The sequence below is a fragment of the Biomphalaria glabrata genome, chromosome 1, assembly GCF_947242115.1.
Source record: "Biomphalaria glabrata chromosome 1, xgBioGlab47.1, whole genome shotgun sequence".
Classification (NCBI taxonomy): domain Eukaryota; kingdom Metazoa; phylum Mollusca; class Gastropoda; family Planorbidae; genus Biomphalaria; species Biomphalaria glabrata.
In genome coordinates, this window is record NC_074711.1 from 21999688 (window position 1) to 22015834 (window position 16147).

The window sequence follows — 16147 nt, forward strand, 5'->3', positions numbered from 1 at the left end:
CCTGCTTAGATGACATCCAGTAGCGTAGACCTCCCAATTCATTGTTTTTAAACACAAGTAGACCCCTAGGAAGTCGTCGTAGACCTCACCGCGATTACTTTTGTGCAAAATATTAAGTGTAAATTTGTTGACTGCAACCACCAGGTACATTTTAACTGCATATAGTGCTTCTAGTTTGGTCACCATGCCAACTCCGAGGTCATGTTACTCGTAGAGTTGGCAGGGAGCTTAGCTTCGCCAGTCTTAAATCCATATCCTGCCTTTTGGAGAGTTACTAGAAATGTGGAGAGAGCTGTTTACGCTATTTTATTTTGCTAAGCTTTCCTCTTATAATACATTCTTTCAGTATTGGTTCTATTTTTTTTTCATTTTTAAAGACAAATTAATGTTAGGCATTACATAAAGAATGTTACACTATACCATGGATTGTGATAAGTCTCTTGCTAATGAGATACCTGGTACCGGTACTTTCAATCCTATCACTTGTACTTAAACTATTTAGGCTCACAGATATTCTTACATTCAATTGTTTTATTTTGAGCAATAACTTGTATTTTGAATAAATGTCATCCCTTTCATTGTAGTAATCCATGGTATAGTATTTTTTTGTTAGCGTATTGCTTACCATTAGTGAAAGCATACATTACAATGTACTCAAATTCAATAATTAGTCTATTTAGCAGTTCTGACATTTAGTCCTCACCATAATAAGGAAGTGTGTACACATGAGAGAAATGTTAAAGAACTTTATTTTAGATTCATTTGTTTTATAATTCAAGTGTACATGACAGACAAAGCTAAAATCTCTAGCTGTTATGCATAAACACAGGAAATAACAGCTGTCATTCACAGACACTCCCTAATGGCATATTTTATAATACTCAGTATAGTAACAAGACACCATTTAACCCAAAACAAACTTTTGATACTTAGCTTTCTAGTCACAACAACAAATCTAGTAGAATTTCTGAAGAACACTTTAAAAAAAAAAAGCTAAACCTCAATTGTCAATAAGCTGACAAATTTTGAGACCATATATTATCTATTGACTTGTGAATTATGCAATTTTTTTTTGTGTGAGTGAAACTGAGCAAAATATTATGTGATAGGAATCAGTCAGGAACAATTATGATCATAAGTTAAAATAACTAATAAATAAATCAAGATATCAGTCTAATCTGATCACCGTAAGTTGTGGTGACATGACCAATTGGCACACAGACAATATGTCTCATATGTCAAATGCTTACATAATGAATATCAAATAATTTAATTATGATTTCTAAATTACAAGCTTTGATAAAATATCTTTATTATTCCTAAACTAATTTTTCAGTTAACATGTCAAGTTCTGAAGCTTATTAAGAAATGAATGGCTAAAGAGAAAGTATAGAAAACTAAATTCAACTTGACAAAGAATGGCAAAAAACATAAGCTTTTTAAAAATGAAGGCTTTAAAAAAAAAAAAAAAAAAAACACCAAATAAAGAGAACCCAACAAACAAACAAAAAATCACATTTTCTTCATCTACCAATACATCAATATTATGAGAACAATCACAGAAACATGATTATTAGATCATTTGTATATAATCTTACATATCTACATGGGATATATTATATTATCACTCTGCTATGTACAGAGATGTGAACATCAAATGATGACTATCAAACAGAGGATGACAGAATGTAGCTTACATCTATTTGTATTTGATAGTACACACACTGGGATCAAACAGTAATTATAGTTTTTATACACAAATAATTTTGTGTGTAATACACAGCATTAACATAGTAATGCAGCAAATAAAGCATGGCAACTTACTTAGGTTCTTATCAAGTGTCAAATAACTATTAGTATATATAGATTTATGTATAGATGTATAGATTAGATTTATTATAAAACTAATTTCTGTTAAGAGCAACTTGACATATAGTCAGACAGCCATAAAACTTTGCAATGAGAGGGGACTGCAGAGGTACGATAGCATTGTTACAAGTAATTGCCATTTCAGTCACAACCATGGTATGAACTAATAGAGACAACATATTTTGTGAAATCTGACCAAAAATAGTAATGTGATCCAAACTAAGCCTCTTACAGGATTTGAAACAAAGGATCAGATTTTAAGTAATGATGTAGTGAAATGACAACATGGAATCACAGACGTACACAATGATAAACTTCCATCCAAACACCATTGTCTTTGGAAATGTTTTGGGCAGCCATCTCCATGAACACAGTAAGTCACTTAATGTTTTGTCACACATGTAGAAATCTCTTTATTCACTGTTTAGAACAGGGGGAGATAAAAGTACATCTAAATGCAGCTTTTGTAGCAGCAGTTTATGTACTGTATATGCATTCAGGAATATGTCTTAACTGCAGCTTTTGTAGCAGCAGTTTATGTACTGTATATGCATTCAGGAATATGTCTTAACTGCAGCTTTTGTAGCAGCAATTTATGTACTGTATATGCATTCAGGAATATGTCTTAACTGCAGCTTTTGTAGCAGCAATTTATGTACTGTATATGCATTCAGGAATATGTCTTAACTGCAGCTTTTGTAGCAGCATTGTTTTTGTACTGAATATGAATTCAGGAATATGTCTAACTGCAGCTTTTGTAGCAGCATTGTTTTTGTACTGAATTTGCATCCAAATCTGTCTTATTCATCTTCAGGGTTGTGTTCTCGTAAAACAGCAATTGCATCCTTCACAGCATGATAAATGATATTCTTCACCTAGGATAATTAAAGAAAACAAAGCGATCAGTCAAATGTGTCATTATTACAAGGGAAAATTGTAAGTTGTATTAATAGGCTGACAATCAGCATTTTTAAGTTTTCAGGCATTCAGAAGCAGACGGGTACTACAGATTTACAGATTGGAGGCTTAATATGAAGTCCATAGTTTACCAGCTTTAAAATGGTATATAAGAAACACTTTCTTTGTGATTAGAGATAAACGAATCTTCATATTCTATGCAAATAAAGATAGCCAAGGAGTAACTTTGAAAAGCTGATGAGTAGGTGAGTCTTAATTCAACTTGGATTGCATTAGCTCTATAGTTTCTTTATGCCTTTCTAAAAGCAAGTTTTAAAGCTCCATGCATCAGCTAGAGATCATAAAGAAAGTGTGTCTGTATTCTGTGTATTCTGGAGTCACATTGTATTTGACCACACAGTGGGATTTCATATATAAATATATATATAAACTAAATACATAATATCTAAGGTATGAATAATATACTAAGTAAAGTTGTACCTGCAGTTTGTCTTCATGATTGGAATGGGTCTCAGACAACTGACGAAATTCTTGAGTTAATCTAAAGCAGTGGTTCAAATGTTCAGGGGATACAAAGTCTTCTGCAACTTTGACACAACTATGAAGATTGCGTACCTTAAAAAAAAGATTAATTAGTTTTGAAATAATGTTGAACCAAATCACTAAAAGCCTTGAAACACAAGATACTGAACAACAATACATATTGCACTAAATATGTACCTGATGTGGGGCTCCAGCAGGGATAAACAAGGCATCTCCCAGACATTGTACAATTGTGTAACCTTGAACACCATACTCTTTCAAAAGTCTGTCACAAAGCTCTTTGTCTAAATACCAACTTTGGTCATGAATTGCATCATGATCTTTTTCAATGATCTCACCACGCTCTTTAGCAACCTAGTGAAAAAGTAGTACAAATGTGCTATACAATGCCTAACTTCTAATCTAGAATAGATAATTAAGGTATGTCTTTAAAATTCTGTTTACATACTATTTAAACAAATATATGGTTTAGAAATATAAAAGTAAAAAATTATCAATAATGAGTCCATATTTATTGTTCTTTGTATTTATAAATATATCGTACAACAATAATCATTACATAGGTACCTTGTTTAAAAAGTCCCTGATTTTATCTGCATCATGAGCATCATAGATGTGCCAAAGAGCACCAGGTATTTCATGTACTTCTCGAACTCGCCTCTTAGTAATACTATCACAACCAGCATCATCAATAGCTTTAACAGCAGCTAAATAGAAAAGTTTAACATATCTAAATACATTGAAAAAATGTTTTCCTAATGTAAAGGTAAACAATATTAAGAAAAAAATTAAGTATATCTGTCACATGAGAGTCCCTGACAAACTCTGAACATTGTGAAATGTCTTAGAATAGCAGTAAAATTTTACTAACATATTTATACACATTAAATTTGTATATTTTCCACACCAATCAAACCCTTAAAGAGCTTAAATAAAAATCAATCAAAGAACTACCTTCTTCTTGAGCTTTACGTCCACCTGGACCATCCCATGGGATACCAACATAAACCATTACATTCACAGCATCAGAGATGTCCAAATGAAGATTTGTAGTTCCTTCTTTAGGGAACTGTGAAGACCCATAAGCATTGTACATCTTAGGCCCGAGGTCAGGCCGTACAAGAAAGTCAGGAAGGCGTGACGCAAGATTCAATTTTCCATTTCTCTGAGTATATTCAGGAAGAGGAAGTGCTTGCATTAGATCTTGGAATCTGGAAGGTAGTAGTTCACTAAAATCATCACCAGGAGGCCAGTCTTTTAATTTCAGTAACATAGGGTCATCATTTTCATCTACAGGCCGATCTGTTCAAAAAAGAAAAATATACATTTAAAACATTTATTATCATTTACATCACAAAAGAAGAATACTAATTTACAAACACAAAACAAACTCCATTTCAATTACAAATGACTACTAAGATAAGCTGAAGAATAACCAGCTACACAGAGTTGTTTAACATTTTGTTTCAATTGTAAAGTCATGTGAACTATGTAACAAGATCTTGAGGTGATTAATAATTCTTAAATTTTAGGAGGAAAAAAACAACACTTTAGTTTGCATTTTTTGAATGGCTTAAGCTGTTTACAGAAAAACTCACTTGTAAGGTTCTCAAATCCATCCCAAAAATCTCCCATTGTATGACCTATGATTGTATTTCCTGTGCGACAGTTAACTACTTCATTTTCCAAATGTCCAAACTCTTTACTAAATACTTCTGGCTTCCATAAGTTAATATTCATTTTTTTATTTGCACAAGAAACCAAAACAGGCTGTAAAAACAAACAAAAAAGAGTCAGCAACTGTGGTACAGTACATTAGAATAATTAACAGCTATATAAAGAATTTCTTAATACCTGGCCTCTTTTCCACTGCTCTTGAAAGATCTGTAGGTTTCCTTTATGGTGAGCATCATGTAATCTTAATAGTCTTCCATCACACAGCCATGAATGTGGCACATCAGGATATAATACACTTGTTTCTGTTAGATTATGAACCATGATGGGTACCTCTCTTTTCCATCCACCAAGACGTGGAGTGTAATGAAGGAACTTGAAAGGAGCACTACCACCATCAGTACAGCTTTTTTCAACAACTGATTGGATTATATCATCTAATGTACTTAATCCACTTCCTTTCTTTCCCTTCTTGTCATTGGTTACTTTGGGCTGAAGGAAAAAAAAAAAAAAGACATTGATGGCTAAGCACAAATAGAAACTTTATAAAAAGCCATGATCAATAAATAAATTGCTAACATTTACCTTTCCAGCTGTCTTGGTTAAAAGTTCTCTTAGTGTGGAACAACCTGACTTTTTATCAGTTTCTTCCAAAGACTCATCTTGCACGCTAGTCTTTTCCAGTTTCCTTTTAGCATCTAATTTGGACTCTGGCTCCATTGTTGCAATTTCAGCTAAAATGCTTAAAGGAGAGGATGTTGTGTCTGGATTGTAGCTATCTAAGTTTTTTAGAGGAATATTCTCTTGAGGTTTCTTAGACTTGTTAGAGTGCTTGTTGCCATGCTCTTCAGAACCATAACCATTTGGCAGTTTGCGTGTGTTAACAGCATTAAGAAGCTGCTGATGTAAGAAAATTATTTAAGACAATTTTCTCCAAAAAAAAAAAAATGCAAAGGAAAAAAATGAAATTACATTGATGCATTTTAAAAACACAATATTAAAACATAAATACGATATATAAAGATATATTACTTGATTCATTTAAAAAAATACTCTATATTAAAACATATAAATATATAAAGAAATATTACCTGATTAATACCATTTTTGGGAACAAGCTTGTTCTCTGAATTTCCTCCACCACAAGGGCAATTAGAAGGTATAGACCATTTTGTGCGAATGTCATGTATCAGTCTACCTAACTCCCAAAGAGCTTAAAAAAAATAATTAGCAAAAGCTATTAAGCATTCAAATACACAAAAAGTGCAAAAGTTAACATGTTAAACAACTAAAATAAATGTTACTTACCATCACTAGGAATGATCTGAGTAAGCATCATTTCACTGGCTTTATGAGCTTGTCTATTAGCACTACAAGTTAGCCATTTATCATCAATCAAAGCTTCTGCAATACCACATTGAAGGGTTTAGATTGTAAGAGTAATTATTGAAACACTGATGTAAATTTTTCACAAATAAGAAAAAGATTTAAAAAAACGTACTTTTGCCTTCCTTTATCCGAACTTTGTAACAGTCAAGACAAACAACAAATCCACATTTCTGGCAGACCCAATGCATGTTAAATAAGGTGGTATCACAAACATCACACATTTCTCTAACTCCCATTACAGCTCGTTTCCAAACAATTTTTACTAAAAGAAAAAGTTGAAAATATATTTAAAGTTTTGCACTAAAAAACATACATTCAAAAAGAAAAAGTTGAAAATATATTGAAATTTTGCACTAAAAAAAAAAAAACATTAAAAAATGTATTAAGTAATAAAATTGTACATACCATCATCCCGTGCCCAAGACTTAGCTTCTTTTTCTTGTTCAACAAGCTCACAAAACTTGTCACCAACTTTAGCAATTATAAATTTGGAATTTTCAACATCAAGCTCAGGCTCCTCAACTAAAGATTTTTTTAAAAAAAGAGAAATTATTAAAATAAAGTAAAAAAACATGTAACTGTTCTACAGACCACAATGTCTTAAATAGGATATATAGCTTACTTGGAAAACGTGGGAGCCAAGGCTCTATATCATCAGGATCTGCATCAGACAATTCAGAAAATCCATGAATTGTGACAAGTCCTCTTGGATTGTACTTAAGTCTGTGATGGGAAGAAAAACAGAAATGCAGATTAACTGATTATATTGCATTAAATACAAAATTAAAAAAATGTAAATAAAAAAAAATATTAACATAGCTAAATGTCAATGCTGTACCTTCTAAATGCATAAAATCTACAGAAAATATTTGGTTGTTTTTTGCTTCTCTGAACTGGTGTCATCTTGCATTCTCTACATTTGGTTAATTTTGGTGTAATCTCACTACATGGACCATCTTGAATAAATGGAATCATGGTTCTTTTCAAATTTGCAACAGTCATTTTAACTAAAGGTTTGTTGAAAGATGAACCTGGAAAATGTACCAAGACAAAATTGTGTTGAAAAAATGACCTTTTTAAAATTTAGTAGCAGTACAAATAATTATTCAGTGAAAATACAAGTTTATTTACTTTTTTTACTGTCTTTTGATGATGACTCTTGATTACGCCGTGTCTTCTTTTTGTCTTTATTTAGATTTTTGCTACCAGACTTGGAAGATGTAGCTGTATTACTGCTATTTGATGATGTGGACGAAGCAGGAGACATGTTGGCTGTGTTACTCTCTGATAATGCAGGGGAAGGATTAGATCGTTCTGGAGAATGTGGAGATGGTGTTGAAACCATTGGCAGTGATGACATTTTGTTCTTATCTTGTTTGGGTGGCACAGGACTGTTATCTCGAGATTGCTTTGCAGAGCTGTAACCCTGTTCATCCTATAGAATTTTTAAAAATAAATTTCATTATTTGTATCCATCCATATAAGAAAATAAAATAATCAAACCAAATGTGGAAGCTTAAATAAAATTTTTTGATATTTTAAAATAAAAATACTTTAAAAGAAAAATGTCATACCTTTAGTTTGTCTTTCTCCAATTTATTTCGCTTATTTGTGCTATTTTTTTTCCGTGAGGAGTTACTACTATTGCTAGATGATGGAGGTGGAGTGGACACTGGGGACTCTTTACCTGATTCAGTCCTACTCTTCTTTGCCAATCCAGAATTTGGCTTTGATGGCTGATTTCGTTTCTTGGTACCAAAATCTTTAGATGAATTCTAGAAACCATAAAAAAAAAAAAAAAAAAAAAAAAAGATTTAACATTTTATTTTAAAAACATATATCAATCAACACAAAGTAATAAGACTAAAGGGATAGATTGGTGGGGTGGTTAAATTATCTATGCAATAGTCACAGTTGGGATCTGGTTGAAACACCTGATTATAATTTCCCTAAGCTCTATTCTACACAAGGAGCTTAATTCATCTAGGGAAAGATACTTGTGCTGGCCATATAAGACTCATTACCCATTGACTTTTAAACAAGTGATAATACATTTAGATTACACTATTGATCAAAATATACTGTAATGCATGTTATTGCAGAATGTGTTTAAGACAAAAACACTTATGCTTAATTCATCTAGGGAAAGATACTTGTGCTGGCCATATAAGACTCATTACCCATTGACTTTTAAACAAGTGATAATACATTTAGATTACACTATTGATCAAAATATACTGTAATGCAAGTTATTGCAGAATGTGTTTAAGACAAAAACACTTATGGACATCTAAAACCCAAGACATTTGAACTAAATATCTGACATCAACCAATTGTATATGTGATATAATTCTTTTCTTTTTACAATGAAAACTTACCTGCATTTCAGATTCTGATGCTGAGGAGGTAGATTCATCACTGTTGTGGTTAAGATCACTGACAGTGCCATTGGACAATGTTACAACAACATTAGCAGGTGTGGCTCCTAAACTTTCATTGCCTTGGTCGGAGTGAGGAGTGGAATTTTCCACACAACTTATTATATCCCTTGAATGACCAATACTAGTATTTGAGTCATCTTCACACTGAGACAACACAGGTGTTTCATACTTTTTATCCTCATCATGTCTCTGTAACCAAGCTTTCTTCATATGGTGAGGATGACTGGAACCTGACAAACTAACATTTTTGTTGAGAGGACTGTGGTTGTCAGGTTTACTTTGAGGAGGAGGACTGGAGGCACTAAGTGTATCTGAGTCCGTGTCTGCTTGATTATTGGCAACCCGATTGATTGTTTCCATTATACGATTATTGTAAGAGTCTGAGGCTGGAGGCAAATCTAGTCTAGATGCTATTAATGCTGATGCTGCAGCTTGAGTTACACTAGGCACTGACTGAACAGATGGTTCAGCTTTTCTGTCATCTTGCTTAGTGCTGCCAAAAGATGCCATTAACCTCTCTCTCTCAGCCTTTTCTTGGGTATTCTTTTCATCTTGAAGGAATGCTATCTGAACTGTTTGTTCTACAAAAGATTTAAAGCTGTCATTATAGGAGCTGGAGTTTACAGATGGAAGGCTGCTGGAGGACAATGCAGTAGATAATGCTGTATTAGGTTTGGAAATTGATGTGCTGCTGCTGGTTGTGTATGGTGATGGATTTGTGAGAATTTGAGGAGTAGTAACAGGAATGGATAAAGGTTGTCCAACACCAGGCACATCATTTAGGCCTTTTTGCTTTTTTCTGTTGGCATTACTACTATCCTTGCTGCCACTTTTTCTTTTGCAACCAGGCGGACTCAGTTGAGAAGGCTTTGTGACCTGAGATAAATTAGTAGGTAAACTTGCTACAAGTGGGCTAGGAGTGTGCTGTGAAAGTGGTGGTCCTGAAGAATGAGAAGATCCACCCTGGCTGTAGATGGGGTTGGGGACTAGGCCTTGTTGAATGAGGCTATAGCTGTAAGCATTTGAACTAGGCATTGAGACAGGTAATTGAGCTATAGGAGCAGAATAATTTGAATGAGTTTGTAGAAGCTGTTGCTCATGTGCTTTCTTGATAGTATTTGGAGATTTACAAAAGTTCAATGGTTGTGACTGACTAGTAGCTGGCTTATAAGGACTTTGAGATCTCGGTGAACTGTGTGTGTCAACTGAATGAAAGCTTGTACTAAGAGATGTCTGTGTGCCACTAGGAACAGGGCTGGAATGGTGTAGAAGGTGAGAATGGATACCAGTAGCAGGACTAGTGGATGAAGATAATGGTCGATCTGGTCTATGTTCTGGAGTATGAGCTGGTCTGGGCTGTTGAGGTCGTGGTGATGATGGAGAGTTGTGATGAGAATGTGCTGCCACTGGTGTTTCCATTTTTATAACAGGTTTAGTATCTCTTTTCACAATAACAGAACTGTGTGCCTCCCGTTTAATGTCTTTGGGGAGATATGATTGACTGCTATGCATTGACATGACAGGGGAATTGCTGGAATAAAAAAGTTTTTTGTCTTGGGTTTCCTCCTTGATTTGTCTGGGCTCAGATACAAGACCTCTTTGTTTGAGCTGTTCAGTTGTTATTGTTGAATGTGATAACGGATATCCATACAGATTAAAAACTGGCTTTTGGTTAGGCTGTGTAATCCCTGAACTAGTTTGGAAGTTAGTGTTGTATGAATAATTTGCAAATACTGATGATTTTTCACTGGAAGGCTTTGTCAAATATCTTTTATCATCAGGTAGAGGCTCAGGTTCCTGGTTAAAAAAAATATATATATAAAAATTGCAGACAAAAAATTAAATTTTGTCAACATATTAAACAACTTCACGATAATCTTTTGTTAACATACCCTTTTGATTTTATCCTTCCTCTCTATCTGTTTATCAAATGGTAGACTGTGTGATGGAAGAGAATGGTGGCTTTCAGTTTTGGGAATAAAACCCCTTCCTGTGCCTCTTGTAATTGAGGGAAACATACCTATTCCCTATTCAAATATAAATAAATAAATAAAAAATGTATCACTTTTCTTTTGTATAGCTATTATAAATATTAGCTATAATTATTAGAGTATTGCTTGCATTCCTAAAGATGAGACAAACTAGTACAAAGATACAAGTACTACTTTAATAATAGTTTATTGATTTTATATTTAGGCTTTTCATAACATTGTAAAAGCTAATTAAAGACAAAAAAAAAAAATCATTTAATGCTACTACACAGTGTATATATTTACGATAGTATTAGATTTATATGCTAAAAAATTCAAACCAAGAGTTGCTTATTACATTTGTCTATGTAGTATTTTAAATGCTCTTTTTTTTTTTTTTTTTAAATTTTCAACAGTCCTTGCCTAACCAGCTTTTCGTTAAATGGATCTAGATCTAATACCAGACTATGGCTTACAGTAATGTTCTATCAAATTTTGACACGTTCCTTGACCCTGGTTTCGTATGGTGGCAAGACATAAGTTTCACCATCATAAAGAACACCCCTGCCTTCTCGTGTTGAACTGAGAAGCTAATAGCCTAGGCTAAACAGGCTAGCCTACAGGTGTTAGCCTAGCTGCGTGAGACACTGCTAGTACACACTCGAGCTAAAAAGTGTGCACTGACCCGATTAGAAGGCGGCATGTTGGTTTGGCATATGGCTTTCAAGAGTGAAGCTTTAGTTTGAGGCTATAAATAACCAGCAGCAAGTCAATCGAAATATTACATGTACACGAAAAAACAATGTTTAAAACACTTTTAAAGCACGAGTGATATAATAGTGACCCAAATACAATTGTATATTCAGGTGACAATAATGAATTAAAAGTACAAATTAAAAACACCACCACACCATTCATTATGTCATCCATTGAATGACAAAATGGGGGTGGTGGAGGCAGATTAAAAAAAACAACAATGCTCCTATTATCCTACACCAAACAAATAACAAACCTGTTGTGTGGCCAATCTGGTCAATGATTCGGCAAAATGTTGATCAACAGCTGCTACTGTATCAACAGATTCCCGCAAAATACGCTCCTGATTTTGATTGTGTTCCCACTCTTGGCGCTCACGTTCCTGGCGCTCTTTATCTATTCTTTCTTTTTCTAACCGCTCTCTTTCAGCCTTTTCTCGCTCGATCTTCTCCTTTTCTACCCGTTCTCTAAAAATAAATATTTTCTTTAGTAGAAACAACAATAACAGTACTTTTTAATTAGGGATGGGGGAGGATAAGTTTTAGTTTCTAAAAAATATTTTTATACAATACTTTGGGTTTTTTTTTAAATGGGGGGTGGGGGGGTTTCGTTATTCAAGGCATACTCAAGGGGAAAAAAAAGGTTGCCTGACTTGTCATATTCCGTTAGACAGTAAATCTAGGTCTATATTATTTCCTTGTCAGAGCCAACTGTAACTAGCCTGGCTGAAGCTGTCTAGTTATGACCTTGACCCTTACAAGGGAGCGAACGGTATACACATTCATGTGCTTGTTTGACAAATGTCGTGTTGCTAGCTTTCCCAAAACACACACACGTTTTATAAATTATCTAAACTAAATTCTGCCTCATAAGAATAAGCATTATACATAGAGTAGTCTAGTGAGTGAACCGAATTATCCGTTAAATGTATAAACCTATCAATGTTTAGAAATAATCTAACAAAGGAAGCAAAAAGGATGTTCACCTATTTTCTATACAAAGCGAAGTGTACGAGACAAACTTAGTAAAGGGAACAAATAGATTTAAAATACAGACAAGAAGGTCCGCGTGTAGGATTCACTAGACGGTTCGATGACGCATTTATAATTCTAGATCCAAATACCTTAAGACCTAAAATATTTTAGAATACATTTAGATATTTAGAGCCAATATGTCCAATTTTGACAAATCTAAACTAGATTTTTCACCATAAAAAGTAGCATATAAAGCCGTTTTATTAAGAAGAAACATAATTGACCTGTTAATCTAGTGGTAGATCTTAAATTACAATTTCTTAGACCTATACTACTACGTAGATTACTTTTAAAAAAAAATCCTTTAGCTGCTAGGCCTAAGCACTGAAAAAATATGCACACATAAATAGTATAAAACAAATGTAGCTGGTTTAACTCTAGAGATATCTAGATCATTTGTAGCCTTCTAGATTATTCTAAGATATAGATGTCTGAATCTAGACTATCAATCCAGCTTTTTCAATTTTTATTTCTAGACAAGATGATATATAGATGTAGAGCAGATATAATAAAATATATCCAATCTGCAAGTCTGACTATAGCTCTAAAGCTATAAAATAGGCCATATGCAGTTAAGATTATTGAATTTAATGCACAAGACACTCAAAGTTGACTTGACCATCTCAAAATCTACACTCAAGAGTCGAACCTTAATTCATGATGAGATAGCATTTAGATCTCTAGATAGACTTGATTGTGACTTGATATATCTAGATAACACTGACTAGATAAGAATTAAGATCTAGAATGCTACACAAGACACAAGAGTGTACCAGAAATCTATAGACTATCTTAGTAGTTAGTATCTAATATATATATATATATATATATATAGATTCTAGATCTAGAAAACAACTAGATCTTTCTTTATGATATATCTTATCTAGACTAGTTTAGTCACATTTTAGTGTGTAGACCTAGATCTAGATCCTAAAATCTAAATCTAGACTAATGAAATCTTCATCTAGATTTTATAGTAGATGTACTCTACTCTAGTATAATAATATTATAATAATAATAATAATATTAATAAAAATAGATAAATCTAGATAATACATTACTGTACTAGATTATAGATCTATAATAGTATAATCTATAGAATAAGATCTAGATTCTAGTCTAGAGTAGTAGATCTATAAGACAAATCTGAAATCACTAATTGAAACACATCCACCGTCTGGTATAATAGTGACTTAATACTACTATACTGTACTAGATTATACTAGATTCTAGATCTATAATAGTATAATCTATAGAATAAGATCTAGATCATAGTCTAGAGTAGTAGACTATCCAGCAGCAATCCAGCTCTATAAGACAAATCTGAAATCACTAATGGAAACACATCCACTGTCTGGTATAATAGTGACTTAATACTTTTATTTAATAGAGTCTAGACTAGATCTATTTCTAAATCTAGACTCTGTTATAATAAATAATAATATAATTATAATAATCTAGATTTTCTTGCAGATCCAGGACTACACAATAACATTATAAATTATGATGATGATAAATTTTAAAAAAGTGACTATTTTATGTCACCAGTCACTAAACTAATGACTAGTCTAGATCTAGACTCTAGCTATTATTAGATCTAGATCTAGAATTTAATTATTATTATGTCATATGATATGATATACTGATCATATCATATAAAATCTAGTTAGATCTAATAGATATTAGACTCTAATATTATTAGATATTAGATGTAATATAGAGTAGAGTCTCTAGACCCTACCTAGATCTAGTCCTAGACTAGATCTGATCTATATCTAGAATAGAATCTAGACTATATATATATAATATAGATCTATAGACCCAAGACTCTATATATAGAATATTAATCTCTTACTAGAATCTAGATCTTGACTATGGCGCAAAAGCAATATTCGTCACAAGCAGCCTGGCTGATAAATGAAAAATTCAATATGGCTGCTGACCCACTTTTGCTAGATCTATAGTGGGGTGGACTACACGTAATTTAACAACACAGTAGCCTTACACATGCATTCAACGCTTCGGCTGAGATATGAAACAACGCCAAGAAGATAATCACACGGCTCCACAGTTCGCGCCTTGCTGTGTTACGCGTTGGGAAGAATGTAAGAACTTGCTTTTCCTGACTCGAATATTGTGTGCTGGGGCAGGCCATGTGATGAATCAGCGAGTGGGAGCTGACGACACAATCAATGAACTGCCACAGCCTTAGCTTTCCCACCGCCCTCCCCACAATTTACCCTCAAGCAATAGTAATTTTCGCGTAAACAACAGAAACTCTTCCTATATATAGAAAAGAATACCCCTGTGTAATACTATACACGTGTACCATTATAAGTCACTACATGCATCTAATGCATTTGTAGTCCTATAAGTGTTATTGCGTCAGATTAACAACAAAACACATACACACGCGGAATGCGACGTTTTGAAGTTTTGGCGCAATAATTTCTGCCGATAATTAAAAATGAATATATAATAATTTAATTTTCACTAAACTATAGTATATAAAAATATGGTTTAATAAAGTTTTTTTAAATCAATGAATAAATATTACCAACTATGTTAGCGAGACCTACCCGAAATCACGATATTGATATGCAAGGCGTGTAAAACGCACATGATTACATCCATCGTTTTTTTTTTTTTTTTAATAAACCATTTTTAGAGAGAACACACATTTCATTGATTTTTTCTACCATTGCTTCAGTTTTGTTTTTGGACAACATTAAAAAAAAAAAAAACTTCTGGTCAAGATTAACTATTGTTCTTCACATTAAAAATACGTTTAAAAGGAAAAAAAAACTTACAAAACATAGATACGTATCATTCCTTATAAAGAAAATAAAATGAACATATACATTGTATCGAAAACATTTAGTAAAGCTAGTATCTATAAATAGATTTCCATAGACCCTTGTTATATTTATATTTGAAACGTTTTTTTTTTTTTTGTTTTTTTCTTACTTATGCTGAATGGTAATGAAAAGGTGGGGGCGGGGGACGGGGACATTGAGAGTAAATGGTTCATTCACTAGCAAGACTATTAAGACAGTGTTTCAAGTCCCAATGTTTGCCATAACTGTAAAGCGAACATTCGAACATCATAAATCTTTTTTTGTGTGTGTATGAATTTGCATTAGCTGCATAGGTAGCTAGCTCTGTGTACGAAATTGCATGCGAATTCCTAAGACAGTTTAAGAGATTTCCTTGATCAATGAGCGTGTCAGTATAGATTGCGGAATCAATATTATAGATTAATTCAATACTGATTATTACTCCTCGATCATTTTTCAGCTCTAAAATATAATCACGCACTCACAAAAAAAAAATAAAATCAAGTGCCATTTTGGGAGGGGGGGGGGGTTAAGATGTATTGGTACTTGTAAGCAACCATCACCGATGCTGTTGTTTTCGTAGGTCATAGATCTAGTGATGTCACATATGCTGTTATAATTACTTGGATCAGAATATGTTTTAAATAAAGTTATTCTTAAACACTCGGGATGGTGTGTTTGGTCGTCTAATTTTCTATCACCTCTTCATTTAACGG

The 16147-nt window shown here is 33.2% G+C and overlaps 1 protein-coding gene across 3 annotated transcripts in view; it reads right to left on the reverse strand.

The window, feature by feature from the left end:
• Positions 1-731: 731 nt before the first annotated feature.
• LOC106074056 (lysine-specific demethylase 3B-like) overlaps positions 732-16147 on the reverse strand; it is a 49292-nt gene continuing 33876 nt past the window's right edge. For 2 of the 3 annotated variants that reach the window (XM_056028392.1, XM_056028402.1), the window contains 19 exons: positions 11817-12027; positions 10727-10861; positions 8772-10631; positions 7968-8168; positions 7525-7828; positions 7232-7424; positions 7016-7116; positions 6799-6915; positions 6506-6655; positions 6313-6408; positions 6096-6217; positions 5590-5904; positions 5185-5496; positions 4929-5100; positions 4285-4632; positions 3898-4037; positions 3508-3684; positions 3268-3402; positions 732-2744 (listed from right to left, as the gene is read on the reverse strand). In XM_056028392.1, coding sequence (XP_055884367.1) covers positions 2670-2744; positions 3268-3402; positions 3508-3684; positions 3898-4037; positions 4285-4632; positions 4929-5100; positions 5185-5496; positions 5590-5904; positions 6096-6217; positions 6313-6408; positions 6506-6655; positions 6799-6915; positions 7016-7116; positions 7232-7424; positions 7525-7828; positions 7968-8168; positions 8772-10631; positions 10727-10861; positions 11817-12027 — 5164 coding nt within the window. In that variant the 3' untranslated portion in view covers positions 732-2669. The remainder of the gene's footprint in view (positions 2745-3267; positions 3403-3507; positions 3685-3897; positions 4038-4284; positions 4633-4928; positions 5101-5184; positions 5497-5589; positions 5905-6095; positions 6218-6312; positions 6409-6505; positions 6656-6798; positions 6916-7015; positions 7117-7231; positions 7425-7524; positions 7829-7967; positions 8169-8771; positions 10632-10726; positions 10862-11816; positions 12028-16147) is intronic. The other variant, XM_056028397.1, reaches the window with a different exon arrangement.